Source organism: Xyrauchen texanus, chromosome 18, assembly GCF_025860055.1.
Source record: "Xyrauchen texanus isolate HMW12.3.18 chromosome 18, RBS_HiC_50CHRs, whole genome shotgun sequence".
NCBI classification, from domain to species: domain Eukaryota; kingdom Metazoa; phylum Chordata; class Actinopteri; order Cypriniformes; family Catostomidae; genus Xyrauchen; species Xyrauchen texanus.
The window spans coordinates 33,737,190-33,756,809 of NC_068293.1; the positions used below are offsets into that span (position 1 = coordinate 33,737,190).

The following is a 19,620-nucleotide window of genomic DNA, read 5'->3' on the forward strand; positions in this document are numbered from 1 at the left end:
CAACATATTCTGGGGTGTAACGTTTCTCTGTAAATAAAAATGAACCGTACAGTTCGCCAACCACGGTTCAGTAAGCATTTGCTCCGTGGTTCATCTCTAGTTTAATAACGCATCTGGATCATACAGTTTGGTGAAGAAAGTAAAGCAGCAAATAGACATGTGCAGTTGTAACCTCCGCTAATGCACCTGTATGGCTCTGTAGATGGACACACCACACTTGTGTTTCAAGTGGGTCAACTTACTACAGAGAGAAGCTGTCCTATTAACTGTTAGTATGTTAAATCAGTTGATGACATCACAGCTCTGCACGTGTTAGTTGGCAAAATTGCAAGCGGAGAAAACAAGCTGTAAGAGAGAAGCCTCTGCGTCATTTAAGTCTCCTGTCTGGGAACTTTTTCTTTATGCAGTCAATTACAACAGCGATGGTCAAAAAACACGTGTTACAACAGCCAGTCTTATATTAGTTTTAATAGCAAGTTTATTTCATCTATAGTGATGTACAGATTCTGAATGTTGAGTATACGTTGAGTTGAGTTTGAAATGCACTTTATGTTGATGCATGTAGCGTAATAATGCAGGTATTAAGTTAAAATGTTGAGTTTGTAATTAGAGAAAGTTTTTGTTTTTTTTAATTAACCATGGTTTTACTATAGTAATATTGTAGTTACCATGACTGAAGTAACAATGACTGCTGTCACCATTGTTTTCTTGGCAGAAATCATAGTTTTGATACAATTAACCTGTTGATATGCAATCCCCCGAACACAGGAGTGATGTCACTCTGCTTACATTTAATATATTATTTACAGTCTATCAATGTAATTTATGTTTATAAATTATACATTATTTCAAAGGTCTAAGGGATCAACATTGATGTCCGATCACTGTTTCACGATAGCAATGCTCCAAAAACAGCAATTTAGTTATTTGTGCCAGGAGTACAAATGAAAACATGCAATATCAAAACGGGACTTCATACCTTTGTTATGAAAATGCAATCGCCAGTTGAATCCAGTTCGCCACACTTGGGTCAATTGTCCATCTCAAGCGTTCACTGAATAACATCTCGCCTGAAAGATTTACCCTTTATCATCGTTCTTCAACAAACTATGCAATCTGAGCATCATTCATGTTGTAAAACTGTATATTATCTTAGATATTAGAGTTTCATAAACAAAACGAGCCTGTCTCCAAAGGCGTAGTTTTATTCAGAATAGCCAAGCAGTGCAGTCAGATTGTGTGTCATCTTGAAAAGCGGAGCCTTAATTTTACTCTGTATGCTTCCAGCAATTTTACAGAGAAAAAAGCTTGCAGGAACCTAATGTTTTGTTAGATCATCTTCAAATATGAAACGTAACTTCTTTAGACTTGTGGCTTTGAGAACATTGTATTTCTGGGTTGTCTTGGTACTTTTATTATTGTTTTTTTATGTTATAAATACATGTTCAGCACAAAATATTTCCATTACTATAAACTTCAGCTTCTCTAACTTTAAAAAATAACAATATATATAAATTCTGAAACTTGGGAAATAAAGCCCAAAGTGTCTTCTTTTAAAAGATACTACAACTGTGTTCATACTCCAAAGGGTCCAGTAAATACAACCATTTAAGTTCAGGTATGTCCTTTTCATGGGTTTTGAAAATGTAAAAATGCAGACAGTTTTCTGTGAGGGTTAGGTTTAGGGGTAGGGTTAGGTTTAGGGGATAGAATATAAAGTTTGTACAGTATAAAAACCATTATGTCTATGGAAAGTCCCCATAAAACATGGAAACACTACGTGTGTGTGTGTGTGTGTGTGTGTGTGTGTGTGTGTGTGTGTGTGTGTGTGTGTGTGTGTGTGTGTGTGTGTGTGGGCGTGTATTTATCACTTTGTGGGGACCAAATGTCCCCATAAGGATAGTAAAACCCGAAATTTTTGACCTTGTGGGGACATTTTGTCGGTCCCCATGCGGAAAACAGCTTATAAACCATACTAAATTATGTTTTTTGAAAATGTAAAAATGCAGAAAGTTTTCTGTGAGGGTTAGGTTTAGGGGTAGGGTTAGGTTTAGGGGATAGAATATAAAGTTTGTACAGTATAAAAACCATTGTCTATGGAAAGTCCCCATAAAACATGGAAACACAACATGTGTGTGTGTGTGTGTCCAGATCTTTCACTGTCCCTTAGGTTGTTTATGTTGATACATATTGGACAGCAAGATGTCTCCTTCTCCCATTAGTATTTTTAATTTTGAGGGGTCATTTAAAGTCTGAAGTTTCAGGGTTAAACTTGTTTAGATAAACATTCCTTATTTCACTGAATGTTTCACATTTTAGGAGGAAGTGCATTTCTGTCTCTGCCTCACCTGTCGAACTGTGACCAAATTTTCTTACAATTAATATCCTTAACAAATGTTATTTCTACATCACTGTTATATAAAGCTTGTTATTAGTTTGGCATTGCGTTTGTTAATAACTTAAAGGTGCTGTAAGTGATTCTGCAGTTCTGGAATTTCCTCCAGACTAGCCGTTGATTTAGCCATGGCCCGACATTCCAAAACTCCACTCTCCAAAGACGCTCACACTCAAAAACACAAACACGCCTGGAGACCGTTGTGTTTGAGCAGATGGGTCGACCTGAGTATTTCGGTGTCCGACCCTGAGCTTTTGGTGGGAGCAGGACACCGTACCAGCACTTATACAAGAATATTTTGGCTGCCCTGTGAACGCGCCCAGTAATTGACAGGCAAAACTTTTTCTGATTGGTTAAACAAACGATCTGACGGTGGCTCACGGACATCTTTACCTCCAATGTTGCCAACCCTAGGGCTGTTACAGAGACAGTTGTGATATTTTATGGGACCTATTTCGGTTATATATGTCAAGTAATAGAGACTTTTTATGCATGTCATTTCATAAAAAAATTATTTACAGCACCTTTAATCAATGATTCATATAAATTGTCACAGTAATTTTTCAGTTGAAATGTTAGCAATATAATTTAATGTAATATAGTGTAATATATTAAATATTTTTTATATATTGTTTAGAAAATTCTGCATGTCAGTTTTGCGTATCAGCTCATGGACACCCTTGCTGAAAACCTTGTCTAAACCTGGTCTAAAGAATGGCAGGGGAGTTGTAATTAAAAGTCAGAGGCTGGGGATTTGCAAGAGTTTGACAGGCCTCTGTTTGAAATATCATTGGAGGGGTTTTTTGTGACGTGCTTGTGTTTGTGTGTAGTTTAATGGACCCATTACATGTTTCCTGTTACTAGCACCTTTGGTGATACCCCGCTGAAAGGAATAAAACCCTCCTGCCCGACTGTTCTCTGTCCTCTTACACCAGGGCTAATGCGCAGCACCTGTTGAGTACAGAGCAGCTGGACATGCATGAACGCACACGTACATAGAAACATGGATAAGCCTTGTAAATTAGAGGCCCAACACTAAGCAATTGGCATGTAAGAGTGAAGTAAAACTTCTTGCACCAAATATTTGTAATTTAGTCATTTTGGAATAATTTCCTAATTTTCACCATTAAAGGGGTCATAAAATGAGAACAAAAATGTCCTTGATCTTTTTACATGTATCATTGTACTATACTTTTAAAACACACTGTAAATTTCAGAACTCAAAACTTCCTCTTCACTGCAAAATGTGCATTTGTTGAAACCAAGCTGCCAAAATGACTCATTCTCTACTTCCTATCACACTGTTTTATACATTTGCATATGACCACCTCCACAACAGCACATCAACGCCTACTTTACCTTATCATTACCATAGCCCTGCCCAGTCAGTGGTGGTGAGCAGTGCGATGGCAAGGAGAGAGCAGGTCAGTCAAGAGCAGAAAGGAGAAGCAGCACTTAAAGCAAGTGTTTGTGGCAAAGGGTCAGAATGAGGATGGAAATTTTTTTTTTTTTTACTCAACAACAAAAAAAAGACTACTGTTATAAGTGAACCTCGATGAACATGATAAAATCATTTTAAAAAGCATGTCACAACCCCTTTAAAGTAACATGCTGTTTTTTGCTACTGCGCCTTTTAGACTTATGCATTATATAAAACCCATATGGGTTTGGTTTGCTGTGGGGTCCAATATAGTTGGCGCTGCACCATCCTTCAATAACAGCCTTTTTGCAACGCCGCTATTAAATTGTAAAACAAAATAATCTGGGTTGAAATGTACAGAACAATCTCTCAAATAGGTCAAACTAGCCATTTTTCATATTCGTTTAAATAATTTGTCTTTTTAAATGTCCTTGTAGTAAATTGAACTCTTTACTTGTATTTCAGAATGGCAAAATAATATATACAATAAATAAATAACAGTTTTCCATGATTGTCAAGTGATGTGATCAAGTCAAGACTGAATATATAAGTGGGATGATAATCTAAAGAAATCTATCTTTTCTATTTTTTGAAGATAAATAGCATAAACAGACATACAGTTTGATGCTTATTTAATAAGTAAGTCATTTTAAAAATAATCATAATCAATGTTCTGGGCCTTTAATAAGGTTTTTAAGAATCCTTGAAAATAATTTCCAATGGAAAGACATTCTAAAAAGAATCTTATTCAAGTCTTCTCTCAGTAAAATGTAAACTCTTTGGCATTCCAAACCTATTTTGCTTGTATTACTCTACAATCAATGTTGCTAAATAGACTCTATTTGGCATGCTGTAGATCCACACGTTAGGTGAGATTGGTATGATTAGGCTGATAAATTATTAATTGTGATGCTGGAGATAAAGCAAGCTGTGCGTTCCATTTCCCTTGTCTAGTTCTATCTAAAGTGAGAGTGAATAAAGTTTCTTTTCTCCACAGTGTCCCGTTTCCCAAGTCCTAGACTGACGCCGAGGGTGAACAGGAAGCGAGCTCTGTCTATCTCTCCGGTCTCGGATGCCAGCATCGACCTACAGACCATGATCCGTACCTCACCCAACTCTCTGGTGGCCTACATCAATAACTCCCGTTCCAGCTCAGCCTCCAGCAGCTCTTATGGTCACCTCTCTGTCGGGGCCATCAGGTGAATTCTTGTTCTCCAGTCTGTGTTGATGTTCTTGTACAAATCTTAGTTTTTGTGTTTGTAAATGTTATTGCAGGTTGCCCATTGCTTGAACAAACTCTAAATCTGACTTTTTCCCCTCTTTCGTGTTTCAGTCCGTCCTTTGCTTTCCCACATCCTATCACATCGGTTCCATACCCCCAGCTGCTGTCCCAACAAAGGGGTCTGAATGCTTTTGGCCACACTCCCCCTCTCCTACAGCCTTCTCCCTCACTTTGCAGTAGGCAGCAGACGCTGTTGGCAGCTGCCGCCCTGACCAACACCAATACAGATTCCAAACAGGTGATTTAACAGAGATTTATGGGTTTGACTTATGTTTCTATATGTGTTCTAGACTCAGGGTTCCCACAGTCATTGTAAACCTGGAAATATCAGGGAATGCTAAGATTGTGGTTTCCAGTCCTTGTAAGACCGGCATCTCACCAGTGCTAATCAGCAAAACCTTGCCTGGAATTTCCTGCTGGTCTAAGATGTTCTTTTCAACTCTCTCACTAACCCATTTTTCCCCAACTGTAGCTTCAATACAAGTCTTTTCCCCTACACTGTGTAATGTTCATTGACCAACGATCCAAGAGCTGCTGTCACTGCCATGTAAACATTGTAGCCATCCAGAATATAAACTTCCTCTGCTGCTTTGACCTACTCTCTCTCTTTCCAAATACTTGCAAAAATCAGTTTTCATTCCAGTTTTATTTCTGATCTCCAAAGCTCATACACACAGTTATGAGAAACACATTTCCCACACTTTTCAGCAAACCATGTCAAGAGTTATTGAGTTATGGAAAACATGGGCCTCTGCGATACTGCAGTGGCTGGAAGAAACTGCTCAGTCTTCTCTTTACTGTGATCCTCTACGGAGAGCCTGCATGTTACGAGAGCCTCTGTCTGTTGAATTATGATTCCATCAGAGGATCAAAGTCTGTAGCCACACTCTGGGCATAATAATTTCTTTCTTTTCATATTTCCATCTGACAGATGCTCATAGTGCAGTCTAAACTGTTTAGTCTTTGCTGCAAGTTACTTTGTAAAATATGGCATCAGGTGCCTTGTAGGCGTGAAATCACCACTCTTGCCAGCAGCCAAACTGTCGACTCTTTTTCTTGTTCTTTATCTCTCACCTATCGGTGATTGCTCTTTCAGAATACTGGAGGAGACTCGGCTGTCAGCAGCACGGTTAACCCCATGATAATCAAGAAGTCAAAGGTGAAGACAGAAGCAGATGGACCCCACCCCATCTCACCAGGTTTTCAGGTTTGTGAAGTGGATTTCATGTGCATTTGCACATTATTTCATATCAGTTTGATGTTCTACAAACAATACCTCATAATGACAACGTGAAAGAAGTTTGTTTGAAATCTTTGTAATTTATTCAAAATAAAAAAATAAAAAACATATGTACATAAGTATTCACAGCCTTTGCTCAATACTTTTTTGAAGCACCATTGGCACCAATTACAGCCTCGTGTCTTTTTGTGTATGATGCTACAAGCTTGACACACCTATTTTTGGGCAGTTTCTCCAATTCTTCTTTGCAGGACCTCTCAAGATCCATCAGGTTGGATGGGAAGCGTCGGTGCACGGCCATTTTCAGATCTCTCCAGAGATGTTCAATCGGGTTCAAGTCTGGGCTCTGGGTGGGCCACTCAAGGACATTCACAGAGTTGTCCCGTAGCCAATCCTTTGTTATCTTGGCTGTGTGCTTTGGGTCATTGTCCTGTTGGAAGATGAACCTTTGCCCAAGTCTGAGGTCCAGAGTGCTCTGGAGCAGGTTTTCATCAAGGATGTCTCTGTACATTGCTGCATTCATCTTGCCCTCGATCCTGACTAGTCTCCCAGTTACTGCCGCTGAAAAACATCCCCACAGCATGATGCTGCAACCACCATACTTCACTGTAGGGATGTATTGGCCAAGTGATGAGCGGTGCCTGGTTTCCTCAAGACATGTCGCTTGCCATTTAGGCCAAAACGTTCAATCTTTTGTTTCTCATGGTCTGAGAGTCCTTCAGGTGCCTTTTGGCAAACTCCAGGCGGGCTGTCATGTGCCTTTTACTGAGGATTGGCTTCCATCTGGCCACTCTACCATACAGGCCTGATTGGTGGAGTGCTGCAGAGATGGTTGTTCTTCTGAAAGGTTCTCCTCTCTCCACAGCTCTGTCAGAGTGACCATCATGTTCTTGGTCACCTCTTGGCCCTTCTCCCCCGATCACTCAGTTTGGCCAGGCGGCCAGCTCTAGGAAGTCCTGGTGGTTCCAAACTTCTTCCATTTACGGATGATGGCGGCTACTGTGGTCATTGGGACCTTCAATGCTGCAGACATTTTTCTGTACCCGTCCCTAGATCTGTGCCTCGATACAATCCTGTCTCAGAGGTCTAAAGACAATTCCTTGGACTTCATGGCTTGGTTTGTGCTCTGACATGCACTGTTAACTGTGGGACCTTTTATAGACAGGTGTCAGACTTTCCAAATCATGTCCAATCAACTGAATTTACCACAGGTGGACTCCACCAAGTTGTAGAAACATCTCAAGGATGATCAGTGGAAACAGGATGCACCTGAGCTCAATTTTGAGTCTCATGGCAAAGGCTGTGAATACTTATTGTATGTAATTTTTTTTACTACATTTGCAAAGATTTCAAACAAACTTCTTTCACATTGGCATTATGGGGTATTGTTTGTTGAAGTTTGAGGAAAATAATGAATTTAATCCATTTTGGAATAAGGCTGTAACATAACAAAATGTGGAAAAAGTGAAGCACTGTGAATACTTTCCAGATGCACTGTACATGTGCGTACTAGAGAACAAAAATGCTATTTAAAAGAAGGCAATTGGCTGAAAAGCAGAATTTCCTTTACTAAAGTGCAGCCATATGGATTATAACGATTTTGATACAATAGTTACTGTACGATAGTTGAAGTACATTTTTCACATTGTATGGTTCCATCGGAATCAAATTTCAAAGAAACTATTATCAGTTGTTGCTTTAGTGCTCTTAACCTCATTGCCTATGACTGGGTATCACATGAATTAGCGTGTGGGAGGTGACATCAGATGTGGCCATGAAGCATTCCATTCCCTTGTCACTTTAGAGTTTTAGACCATTTGATTTTAAAGTTCATTAGAGCTCAAAAGCATTTGGAACATTTCCAGATCCCAAGAGAAACATGTTACAAAACTGCGTTGCAAACCTGAGTGCCAACAATAGTTCCTATTTGATTCCAAAATAATGAAATCAAGTTATAAAACTAAAACAGTATCAACAAAAATCATACATGGGACCTTTTAAATATACTATGAACTCTGCTTAGATTTGCCAAAGTAGCAAAGTCGAGATATTTAAATTTAAAATCTGATATTTCAATATGAACTCAAACACTAATTATTTGAGGTATGCTTGATTTTAACTTACTGTAAATCAGCATTTGTCTCATTTGTTTCCATTTTAAATCCTCCTAGGGAATTTTAGAAGCACCTGAGACAAATTGGATACTTAGATGACACTTAACTGAGAACTCAGGAATATTTCTCCCAAAACCCATTTGATTTTCTTTTTTACTTGGAACATGTAAGAATAAATGTTTTTTTTAAAGTCTTCACTGTCTTCAAACTCCAAAAAGGAAAAAAAAAACAAGCAATCAATACGATCCATGCACTATATTCCAAATCTTAATACATTCAATCACTTAATGTGGTAAACAACAAAATTCAAGTAGTTATTCACTCACAAATCAAATGATTAATAAAGCGCTGAAATCAAATATGGTTACTACATTGGTAACATCAAACCTCATTTGTTTATGAATGGAATAAGATATGCAAATGTAACATACTGCTCAAGTCAAGTTTACTGATGCTAATTTTCTCTACAGGATCACATGGAGTTAAAGGAGGAACTTGACAAAGATGAATGCAAGCAAGAGCCTGAGGCTGTATATGAGACCAATTGCCATTGGGAAGGATGTTCCAAAGAGTATGATACCCAAGACCAGCTAGTTCACGTTAGTCGCACTCTTCTACTGAACACCTATTTGTTCTTAACCCATTTTCTTTGATTTTGAAATTTAAAAAAGTAAAAAGCTTTGTTCCTAAGGTCTCTTCTAAAACCTAGTGAGCTCACTTGCTGTTTCTTCCCTAGCTGCCTTCTAGTTGGAACACTCTCCATAGGCAGCAAATCCCTCCGTATATACTGTATTGGGTAAAATGGTCAAGTTATAATTGGATTTAGATAAGATATATATTGATACTTTTTCAGTATTGAAAGAAAAATAAGTATATTTAAAATCAAAATTTCTCACACCTCGTCCAGCATCCTAGATGGCCTTGGAGCAATGCATTCTGGGATTGCCTTAACTGTACAGGATACATGTAAAGGTACCGGCCAAATATTGGCCAAAATGTTTCTTAGGGGCTGTTCAGACCAAAGGTGTGGTTGCACTAAATAAAGCTAGATGCAGCACAAAAAAATAGTCCAGAACGCAAGTGTCTGACGTGTTTTTAAATGTTGAAGTTCTTTTACATGTGACACGGCATCTAAAAATATGCTGCTCCTTTGCAAGACACAGAAAAAAACAGCAAAATACTGCCCCTGGTCAAATACGTCCATCTAGCGCATGTTTACACAGAAAAACAGTTAATGTACAGTGCAGATGGACACAAAATGTGTTCGTTGTCAATGGCCCCTGTGGCGGGGCGGGGCCGGGGACATGTCCATTAACGATCTCTCTCTCCCGTACCACCGTCTGTCATCGGCCTTTATCCCTCTCGGAGGCTTAATTAGCCTGATAAGGGACCGGGTGTGTATAATCACCCTCCGCCCTGCCACAGCCACTTAGAAGGCAGCTTAATTATACTGCATTACCTTTTGGACTGGCTTTGTGTTATGCATGCCTATGATGCCTTAACATGCTGTCCAGGTAGGTAGCTCACTAGATCACTACACCAGAACAAACATTAATTGCAAACAGCTTATCTCACAGTAAATAATGAGAAACAATGCTAATTTTGGACAAGAAACTGAAAGGCCAGTTTCTCACCGTTAGGTTTAGGCCGAGTAACTGACACATGTAGGGTTAATGAGCATGTTGATACCCACAGAGCTCCAGCCAATCTTATGGAATGCCTTCAATTATACACATGTACACACACAGACACTCACATACAGTATGTATGGCCCTGTCTCTGTATGCCCTCTGGCCTTTGACCTTCCCTGAGGCCATGTTGTAAATCCGTCATCATGCCAGCTGCTTTGGAGTGGCCCTCTCTATCTCTGACACCTCAGTCCGTCTGCTGGGCTTTATTAACAATCTGAGAAGCACAATGTGACAGATACACTTGGGCCTTGAGTCAGACTCACTGCCCTTGACCAGAACAAGCTGAGCCAGTCTGGCCTCTCAAGAGACTTGGACATGGAGCTAAGGAATCATCTGGGGTTATGGATCAGTGAGCCCCCACCATTCTCCAAATCTACAGCAAGTCCAAACCAGCCCAAGCTCTGATGCTTCAACTAGGAGATATTTTCATGGACACACATTAGACAGAGATAAATACCCAAACAAACATGTGGTCCACAAACAGTCAAAAGTTAATAGTAATTATAGTAATAATTAAGAATGATTTGGTGTGCCCAACTTTTTGACTGAGAGTGTACTGTAGTTTCAGATTAATGTTGTCCATCATTAATCTGAATTTTGAGAAGTAGGATAAAACATCTTTGGAAAGTGAGACCAAGTGGGTAAGGTACATAATTACAGCCTCAGTACACAGAAAAGAAGAAAGAAAGTTGTGGAAACAAAGTAAGGTTTAGAGACAAGAGCAGCACTGAGGGCCTGGACTTCCTCCTTGCACACCCTGTTTAGTCCTAAGGCTATAGTCTGTGCTCTCTCCTTGCAGACAAAATTGCATACAGTACCTCAAAAAAAAAACGAATTAAAAATACCTGAATGACCTACTACATTTACTAGAAATTTTTACACAAATTCTATCATGTGAAATCGATGTATTATACTACTGTTTGAATCATTGCATATTGCATACTGTCACACACATATAAAATAGTTGGCCGTGTACAGTACAGTTTACTCTGTTCAATATGCAGTACACTAGTATTCCAGTTGAATTTATATACACCATGGTACTGAATAATTTACCATTTAAATACCATAGAATTTATGTGGTACTCCAAGGTACTTCAAATCATGCCATATTATTAGCATGATCCAATGTCCAAACACCATGGTAATACCATTGTACCTAATGGTACTTTCTTCAGACATTTCTCTTCAAATGTTCCCAGGAATTAGATATATATACTCTACATCATAGAGTTTAAATCTCCATATTAGCTGGAACATGCAGTTACATTTTTTATGCAGACTAATTATGTAATAAAAGAGGAGAGATTTTAATTGCTCCAGGTGTTACAGAGTGTGACGCACCTCCACTTCTCTGACGCAAGTCCCAAAAGCAGCAAAATCACCATGAAAACATATTGTTCAAATGTGATGAATGGAAAACTTTGATAGATGATGGTTCTTTTCATGTCAAACTTGTAGCTCATATTCTCATTACTTAAAGGGTTAGTTCATTCAAAAATGTATATTCTCTCATCATTTATTCGCCCTCATTCCATCCCAGATGTGTATAACTTTCTTTCTTCAGCAGAACACAAACTAAGATTTTTAGAAAAATATCTCTGCTCTGTTGGTTCATACAATGTAAGTGAATGGTGATCAAACCTTTCTAGATTGAAGATTAAATCTAGAAAGTGGGGATTTAGAGTAAAAAAAGACTTGAATTTTGATCTATTTCTCACCCACACCTATTATATTGCTTCTGAAGATATGGATTTAACCAGTGGAGTATTATGGATTACTTCTGTTTCCTTTATGTGATTTTTGGAGCTACAAATGTCTTATCACATTCACTGGTATTGAAGGTATGGGCCAACAATAGGTGAGATATTAAAAAAAAAAAAATTGTTTGTGTTCTTCAGAAGAAAGAAAGTCACACACATCTGAGTAAATTATGAAAGAATTTAAATTTTTGGGTGAACTAAACCTTTAAGACTAAAACTGAAAACTTAAAGCAAACAAAAATCTTTCTTGACTTGCTGTTCACTGTATGACTGGTTAAAGATCTAAAGAGGCTATTAGAGATTTTGATGTTTTTACTTCTCTCTGCCTGCAGCATATCAATAATGACCACATCCATGGAGAGAAGAAGGAGTTTGTGTGTCGCTGGGAGGAGTGCTCTCGGGAACAGAAGCCTTTCAAGGCCCAGTACATGCTTGTGGTGCACATGCGCCGTCACACTGGGGAGAAGCCCCATAAGTGCACAGTAAGTGTCAAAATACAGCTTTATACCTAGTAAAAAAATATTAATGGCTGGTAAATTTTCTCAATTCACCCGTCACTAGCAAGAGTGGCAAAAAGTTAATTTTGGCCCATGCGCACATCTATTTCAGGCCCCACAAGTGGAGTGAGTGTACTTTTTTCACCTCTGCTACAGTGTTCATTCTTGTAAATCCTCATGAAGATATGCTGATCTGCTGTCTCACAGCCCATCTCAGTAGTTTGAGATCTTATTAAAAACTGAGCTTCAGAAAAGACTGTAGAGTGCTGATTGACAGGATGGAGAAATAATTAAAGTCTAGGAGAGCATGGCACCATGGGTCTTTATTAAATATTGCAGAGCCAGAGTTTCCACACACATCACCTTCAGTTAGGGCTGGGATAAACGATTATTTTTTAAACGATTAATCTAGCGATTATTTTTTCGATGCATCGATTAATCTAACGATTCATTTTTCCCAGTCCGATTCGATTTCGATTCGATTATCTCCCCATTAATTGACTAATAGCAATTTATACATGTTGATTTACATATCTGAATGAAAAAAAAAATGAATTCCTTAACATTGCAATATATGTTTATTTCTTGTATTGTATTGACTATACAAGTGCAAAGTAATGCATTCTTAGTCAGAGGTAGCATTCAATAAAACCTTGAAGCCTTGAAAACACATAGTCCTAGCTTACTGAAAAAAGTGCATCTTGTAATTCTTCTTTCAGATTAAAATAACAACAACTTGATGTCTAGCATTCAATAAAAAAATAAAAAGGTCACCCAAAATACTTGTTTAGAGCAATTGAAAGAATACAGTAACCAATGTAAACTTGAGGGCTTTAAGCTAATACAGAAAGTGCTTTTCCAACAAAAAATAAATAATGAAAATAAACATTCAGAATTCAACATTTATGTTGAACATACTGAAAAAAAGCATCTTCATTCACATGCAAATAACAACTTACACTCTGACACTTTCCTTTCACCTTAAGAATACTGTGTGTGTGTGTGTGTGTGTGTGTGTGTGTGTGTGTGTGTGTGTGTGTGTGTGTGTGTGTGTGTGTGTGCGCGCGCGCATCGATGACGTCGACGCGTTGTCCCAGCCCTACCTTCAGTATATATACAGTACAAATCCTAGTATGGAAATAAGAGGCACCTGTGACATTATAAAGCTCTTTTGGAGCTGCTCTAATTGTATTTATTCTTACACCAATGGCTAATTATTCACAAATAGTCATCAGAGGGAGAATACCAAATTATTATGAATAAGAATTTACAGGATTTAAAAACACAGGGGGATGGATCATAACTAATGATGACATGGTCTGAATGAGCAACGTTTATTATGCTATGAAAGTATAAAAGCATCAATAACATTGATTCATTTTGGGTTTGAGCTGATATACTGCCTTGCTTTTCTCTTTCACTTTTCTGCCTAGTTTGAAGGTTGCTCAAAAGCTTATTCTCGACTGGAAAACCTCAAAACTCACTTAAGGTCTCACACAGGGGAAAAACCTTATGTGTGTGAGCATGAGGGCTGCAACAAGGCCTTTTCCAATGCTTCAGACCGGGCCAAGCACCAGAACCGCACACACTCTAATGAGGTTTGAGCTTTCAACATCTGTTTCATTAGGGGGGCTTTTTCCATCTCATCTCAGCGAGACAAAGAACATGACATTTGATTTAAATCAGATTTGATTGCATACTGAAAGCTGTATATCGCTACTCTGCAGAAACCATATGTGTGTAAGATCCCAGGCTGCACAAAACGCTACACAGACCCCAGCTCTCTCAGGAAACATGTAAAGACTGTTCATGGGCCAGAAGCACATGTCACTAAGAAGCAGCGTGGTGATGCGCCACCTAAACCGCACCACCCTAAAGGGAACGGGGAAAACGAAGCCAACACAAAACATGCTAGGGGAAGAACAGAGGGGTCAGTAGAGGTCAACAGCACCACTCGTCACTGCCAGCATGTCAAGTCTATCAAGACGGAAAACACAGTGGTAAGAATACGAGTTCAGCATCCTTTTTTTCTTTCCTGACAAATTACATCAACGATTAAAGGTACTGTCAAAGTTTTAACAAATGTCAAATTTCAAACTAAAGTACTAATCATTGCCTCAACAAACATACTTACCATTTCCTTTCCCCTTTACTAACTTGTACTTACCATTTCTCTGGTTGACCTTTCAATGCTTCTCTTTGAAAATAATGGACAGACTGTACTGAGGTAAGCACTGTAGTAATGTTGTCTTTGTATGTCTGGCAATGCCAATACCGGTACTTAAAAAAACAAATTAAAACCCAGCTTCAGTTCTTATGCTCTGTTCAGTTGTCTTTCCAATCTTTTGTAAGCCTTAACTAAATAAAAGCTGTATTGAATAACCGAATAATTTCAGGCTAGAGCATTCATTAGAACAATTCTAAAGAGATACTATACACTGTATAATGATATATAGATACAGTATATAGGTTGCAGACAAAGGAACTTGCTATGTTCCCTCACACAACTAAAGTTTATTGCATATTATATTAGTGATGTTTTAGGCTTAATACTACTACATAAATATTAGATAAAACTACATGAATATAAAAAAATTAAAACTAATTTGCATTATCCTTTTTTTCTTAATTGCACAGAGAATTAAGAATTACAGAGATTCTATGATAAAAGTTCTATGAAATTGACCCTATTTATTTCATTACCGTTTCTCTGTAGTTGTATCAGTCCAGCCCTGGTGGTCAGTCGTCATGTAGCAGTGAGCCATCGCCACTTGGCAGTGCCACCAACAATGACAGCGGAGTAGAGATGGCCATGCACAGTGGAGGCAGTTTGGGGGACCTGAGTGCTTTAGATGACACTCCTGTTGTTGATTCTACCGGTTCTCTGGGTACTTCTGCAGGAGTTGGTCTCCAGCTGCGTAAAATCAGGGGAGGTCTTCTACATCTCGAGCACATCAAAAAGGAAAAGCTGAAATCTGTAAGAGATCCCTGCCCCTGGGCGAATACAATGCCTCAAGTCCGAAATACCAAGCTGCCTCCAATGCCATCCATCGGTGAGTACAAAAACAGTAAAGGCTAGGGTTTACTTTATTTTTCTATATGCCTTTACATCTTGTGCATAGTTGGTCATTCAAACCTTTTAATTTGTACACTTTTGGACGTGAGCCTGTATGGATGCATTTGACACATACACAATATGAATATTTTGTGATATTCTTTAGTCAACTCAAGGCGTATGCTCAGAAGATGTGTTCAGGTTTGCAAGGCTAGAAAAACTGGGCTGTACGTGGACAGTATGCATGGACTGTGCTAATGATGAAACATAGCGACATACGGAAATCCAAAGTATACTTTAGCCTTAATTCACTGTAATAACATAAAAGTGAAGAAACTTCCCATCAGTAACATTCTTCTGTTGTTGTAGATTCATTGCTGGAGACTCCAAATATAGGCACTCAAATGCATGGGCCAACAACCCTACGTTCAGGAGACTTGTCCTCGTGTGAGATGACAATGCTAAGTCAGCTTCATGAGCGCAGAGACAGTTCGACCAGTACAATGAGCTCAGCATACACGCTCAGCCGTAGGTCCTCCGGGATATCACCCTGCTACTCCAGTCGTCGTTCTAGTGAGGCTTCACAATTTGGAGTCCGCAACAACAACGTTAGCTCAGCTGACTCCTACGACCCAATCTCCACTGATCTGTCTCGCCGTTCCAGTGAAGCCAGCCAGTGTGGAGGTGCAGGTGGACTCCCAGGTTTACTAAATCTCACACCGGCTCAACACTACCGTCTTAAGGCAAAATATGCTGCTGCCACAGGGGGAGCTCCACCCACACCTCTGCCCAACGTGGATCGCATGAGTCTTAGAACTAGAATGGCCTTGTACAATGACTCGCAGGAAAGTTCTCATTTGCACCATGCCCCAGCTGTAGGCAACTCAAGACGATGTAGTGACACCAGCTATGGTGCCCCTGGCATGATGCCTCATGAAGTCCCTGCCAGTCTTCCACGACGTGCCAGTGATCCTGTTCGTCGTACAACTCTCGACCAATTCTCCATCCAGAGGGTTCAACGGTTCAACAGCATCGGTAACATGAATCTATCGTGTCTGCCTGCAATAGATCGCCGTATTCTCAATTTGCAGAACAACACTTGGTCTGATGGTAGCTTACACAATAATCCCTTGATCCAAAGGCCACCAAGTATTTCAGAGAACGTTTTAATGGAGAATATGGCCACTGATGGTGGTGATCAGCCCGAGGATGATTTGGTGCTTCCAGATGATATGGTGCAGTATCTCAATTCCCAGAATGGTAGCTCAAATCATGACAATGGTCATACACTAGACTTCCATGGTAATATGTCCTCTCAACAACATCAATTCTATGGACAACGACGAATGGCCATGGCCACAGATCAAATGGTAGGTCCGCAAGGCAGCATGAACAAGAACAGCATGCCTGTGCAATGGAACGAGGTCAGTTCTGGTTCTGTAGATACAACTACAAGGCTTCCAAAGCAACAGCAGCTCAGAGGGAACCTGACAGCGGTACAGCAGAAGCAGAACTTTGGTGCTTACCAAGGCATTGGGCCTAATCAGCAGATTGTACCAATGAGCCAGAATCTGGTGAGCCTGCAACAAGGTTATCCACAGAGGATCGCCCAGAGGATGAACTCTGTCCAGCAGTATCGGCAAGCAGTTGCCAATCCATGTCAAAATCTCAGTGAACAAATGGACCCTCAACAGGGTTACAGGCAGGACCTCAATTGCAACTCTTCATCAGTAAATGCTAGTCAGCGCCTAACTTGTAATGGAATGGGTGTGCCCAATGGGAGAGCAGTGACATGGCACAACCAAGATGTGCAGACTTACCGAAACTTTGCACACATCAATAAAGTTAATCAGCAAAATAATGTGCCATTTTCTCAGACAGCCGTTCAAAATGTAGGCAGAGGACTGATACAGCCCAGACCTCCATCTGGGCCCAAAGCTTTGAACAGGCAACACGCAGGGTCATGTGTGGTCCAGCAAAATGAATCCTCTCTGTCTGGGTTTGGCACCTCAGAAGCGAGCCCAAAGAGACCAGGTGACATAGGTCAACATAATAACAAGGACGGCAGCATTTTGTACTATTCAGGTGAGATCCAAATGTTGGACACCAATATGGATTACATTACTCCATGCACAAATCAAGCCCCTGTTGCTTCAGTGCCTACATTGATGGCATCTCCTGGGGTTAATCAGGTCACCAGCACAGTGGATTCTTCTCAAACACTCGAACACACTCAAATAGACTTTGATGCCATTATGGATGATGGAGACCATTCAAGCCTAATGTCTGGCACATTAAGCCCTGGACTTCTACAGAGTCTCTCGCAGAATTCCTCACGACTTACCACCCCACGTAACTCTGTTACACTGGCCTCAGTACCAGCAGGTATTGGCAACATGGCCATTGGTGACATGAGCTCAATGCTAACTGCCCTTGCAGAGGAAAGCAAATTCTTAAACATGATGGCTTGAGAATTAAAGACAAAAAAGGTATTGAACAATAAACCACGAAGAAAAGAATATGTTAAAGAACACTAAATTGTACTAAGGTACTTTAAGGGGAGAAAAACTTGTTTATGCATTTTTTCATGAGCAAAGGCACTGATGTACAATATATTATATTGTAAGCTTTTCAGGTGCAGCATTTCAGGTGAACATTGTCAAAGACTAGCATTAAAATGCATAATCAAACATTCGCTGTTTTATACAACTAGATTGTACCTGTAATTGGTAAAGACCTCAAAGTGACATGTAGCTATATCACAAAGCCATATGTTGTACGTTAGTTTGTTTGTTACTGCATAAAGGTGTGCATTGGGTAATGGATATTGGGCTATTGTAAGTCTGATTCCCCTTTTCTCAGCAGTGCACTGAAATTCACTAAGTGCCTCATTTAAAAGAATAGAAGTAAGATTTTAAACTCATATAATCTGGTATTTAGCTATACTTATAGTTATGAATATTTCTTGCATTTTGCTCTGTTTTGTTTATAGTTATGACATAACCTTCATATTTTAAATTGTGTATTCATATTAACTGCATAAGCTTAATTCTTTAATAATTTACAATGCTCTGATGTACCCCCTTGTCATTTCTAAGGCATATTAAAGTAGGAATTCGCTCAAAAAGGAATAATGTCATATTTTACTCACCCTCATGTAGTTCCAAACTTGTATAACTTTTTCACATGCGGAACAAAAAGTTAAATGTGAAAGTTTCACTTTCTTTCTCTTGTGAATGTGCAACAGATTTAAAAAAGAAAAAAAAACTTGAATTTCGTGTGTGTGTGTCGTGTGTGTGTGTGTTCTACATCAGAAAGTCATATTGGTTTGTGCAACATTAGGGTGAATAAGTGTAACACATTTCTCAGTTTTGGGTGAACTATCCCTTTAAGAGAAACTGGTTTAAAAAAAATCTGCCCAATTCCAAGGAGATGGTCAGTTTCATCTATATTGTCAGATTCCTTCAAAGCACCCTCCAGGAGTTCCACATCTCTGTAGTTGCATCTCATCTGCCTATGTGTGGGTGAAGGACAGCATTACATCTCTGCGCTTGAGTTTGCGGAGGCCTGTCAACCGTTATGTCCCTTTGAGATATCTTTAAAGGAATATGCAAGTACTCTCTGTGCTCTCAGCATAGATCGCATTCCAATTAACAGGTTCATCACCCTCTCGAGCTTGTGATAAACCACAGGCGCATACTAAAATGACTTCTGCCTTTGATTTAGCAACATTACAAGATAGTCCCACCAAGGTCAGAGCGATAACGGTTTTCTGAAGGTCTGAATTATATGAGGGGGAAGGAGAGGTTGTTGTTTCATCATGCCAATTGCAGAACTCTGCGTATGTATAGCTTTTGTAAATTTTTAAATACAGTATCTTCATTTTTCTGTTTTAACACTGGATTTGTGTTGTTTCTTGAGAAAATAACATGATCTGATCCCTGTAGAACATATTAAAGCAGGTATTGCTGTGGAAGCTCTCTAGCGCACTAAAAAAGTGCAAATGTAAGTATATTCACAATAAATGCAGTGGATTACTCATATATAGCATAAAAGCCTCCTTTAAGTTAATAATTAAGTAATACTAATAATAAGCATCAGCATGAGCACTGTCATAATACAGCTAGACCCTTATTCATTTACTTAAGTTTATAAATAAGCTT

At 39.3% G+C, this 19,620-nt stretch overlaps 1 protein-coding gene across 3 annotated transcripts in view; it reads left to right on the forward strand.

The window, feature by feature from the left end:
- LOC127658764 (zinc finger protein GLI2-like) overlaps positions 1–19,249 on the forward strand; it is a 95,235-nt gene extending 75,986 nt beyond the window's left edge. For all 3 annotated transcript variants that reach the window (XM_052148255.1, XM_052148254.1, XM_052148256.1), the window contains exons 6-14: positions 4,813–5,014; positions 5,149–5,335; positions 6,194–6,304; positions 8,922–9,050; positions 12,238–12,387; positions 13,836–14,000; positions 14,130–14,402; positions 15,119–15,455; positions 15,827–19,249. In XM_052148255.1, coding sequence (XP_052004215.1) covers positions 4,813–5,014; positions 5,149–5,335; positions 6,194–6,304; positions 8,922–9,050; positions 12,238–12,387; positions 13,836–14,000; positions 14,130–14,402; positions 15,119–15,455; positions 15,827–17,928 — 3,656 coding nt within the window. In that variant the 3' untranslated portion in view covers positions 17,929–19,249. The remainder of the gene's footprint in view (positions 1–4,812; positions 5,015–5,148; positions 5,336–6,193; positions 6,305–8,921; positions 9,051–12,237; positions 12,388–13,835; positions 14,001–14,129; positions 14,403–15,118; positions 15,456–15,826) is intronic.
- The last annotated feature ends 371 nt before the right edge of the window (positions 19,250–19,620 follow it).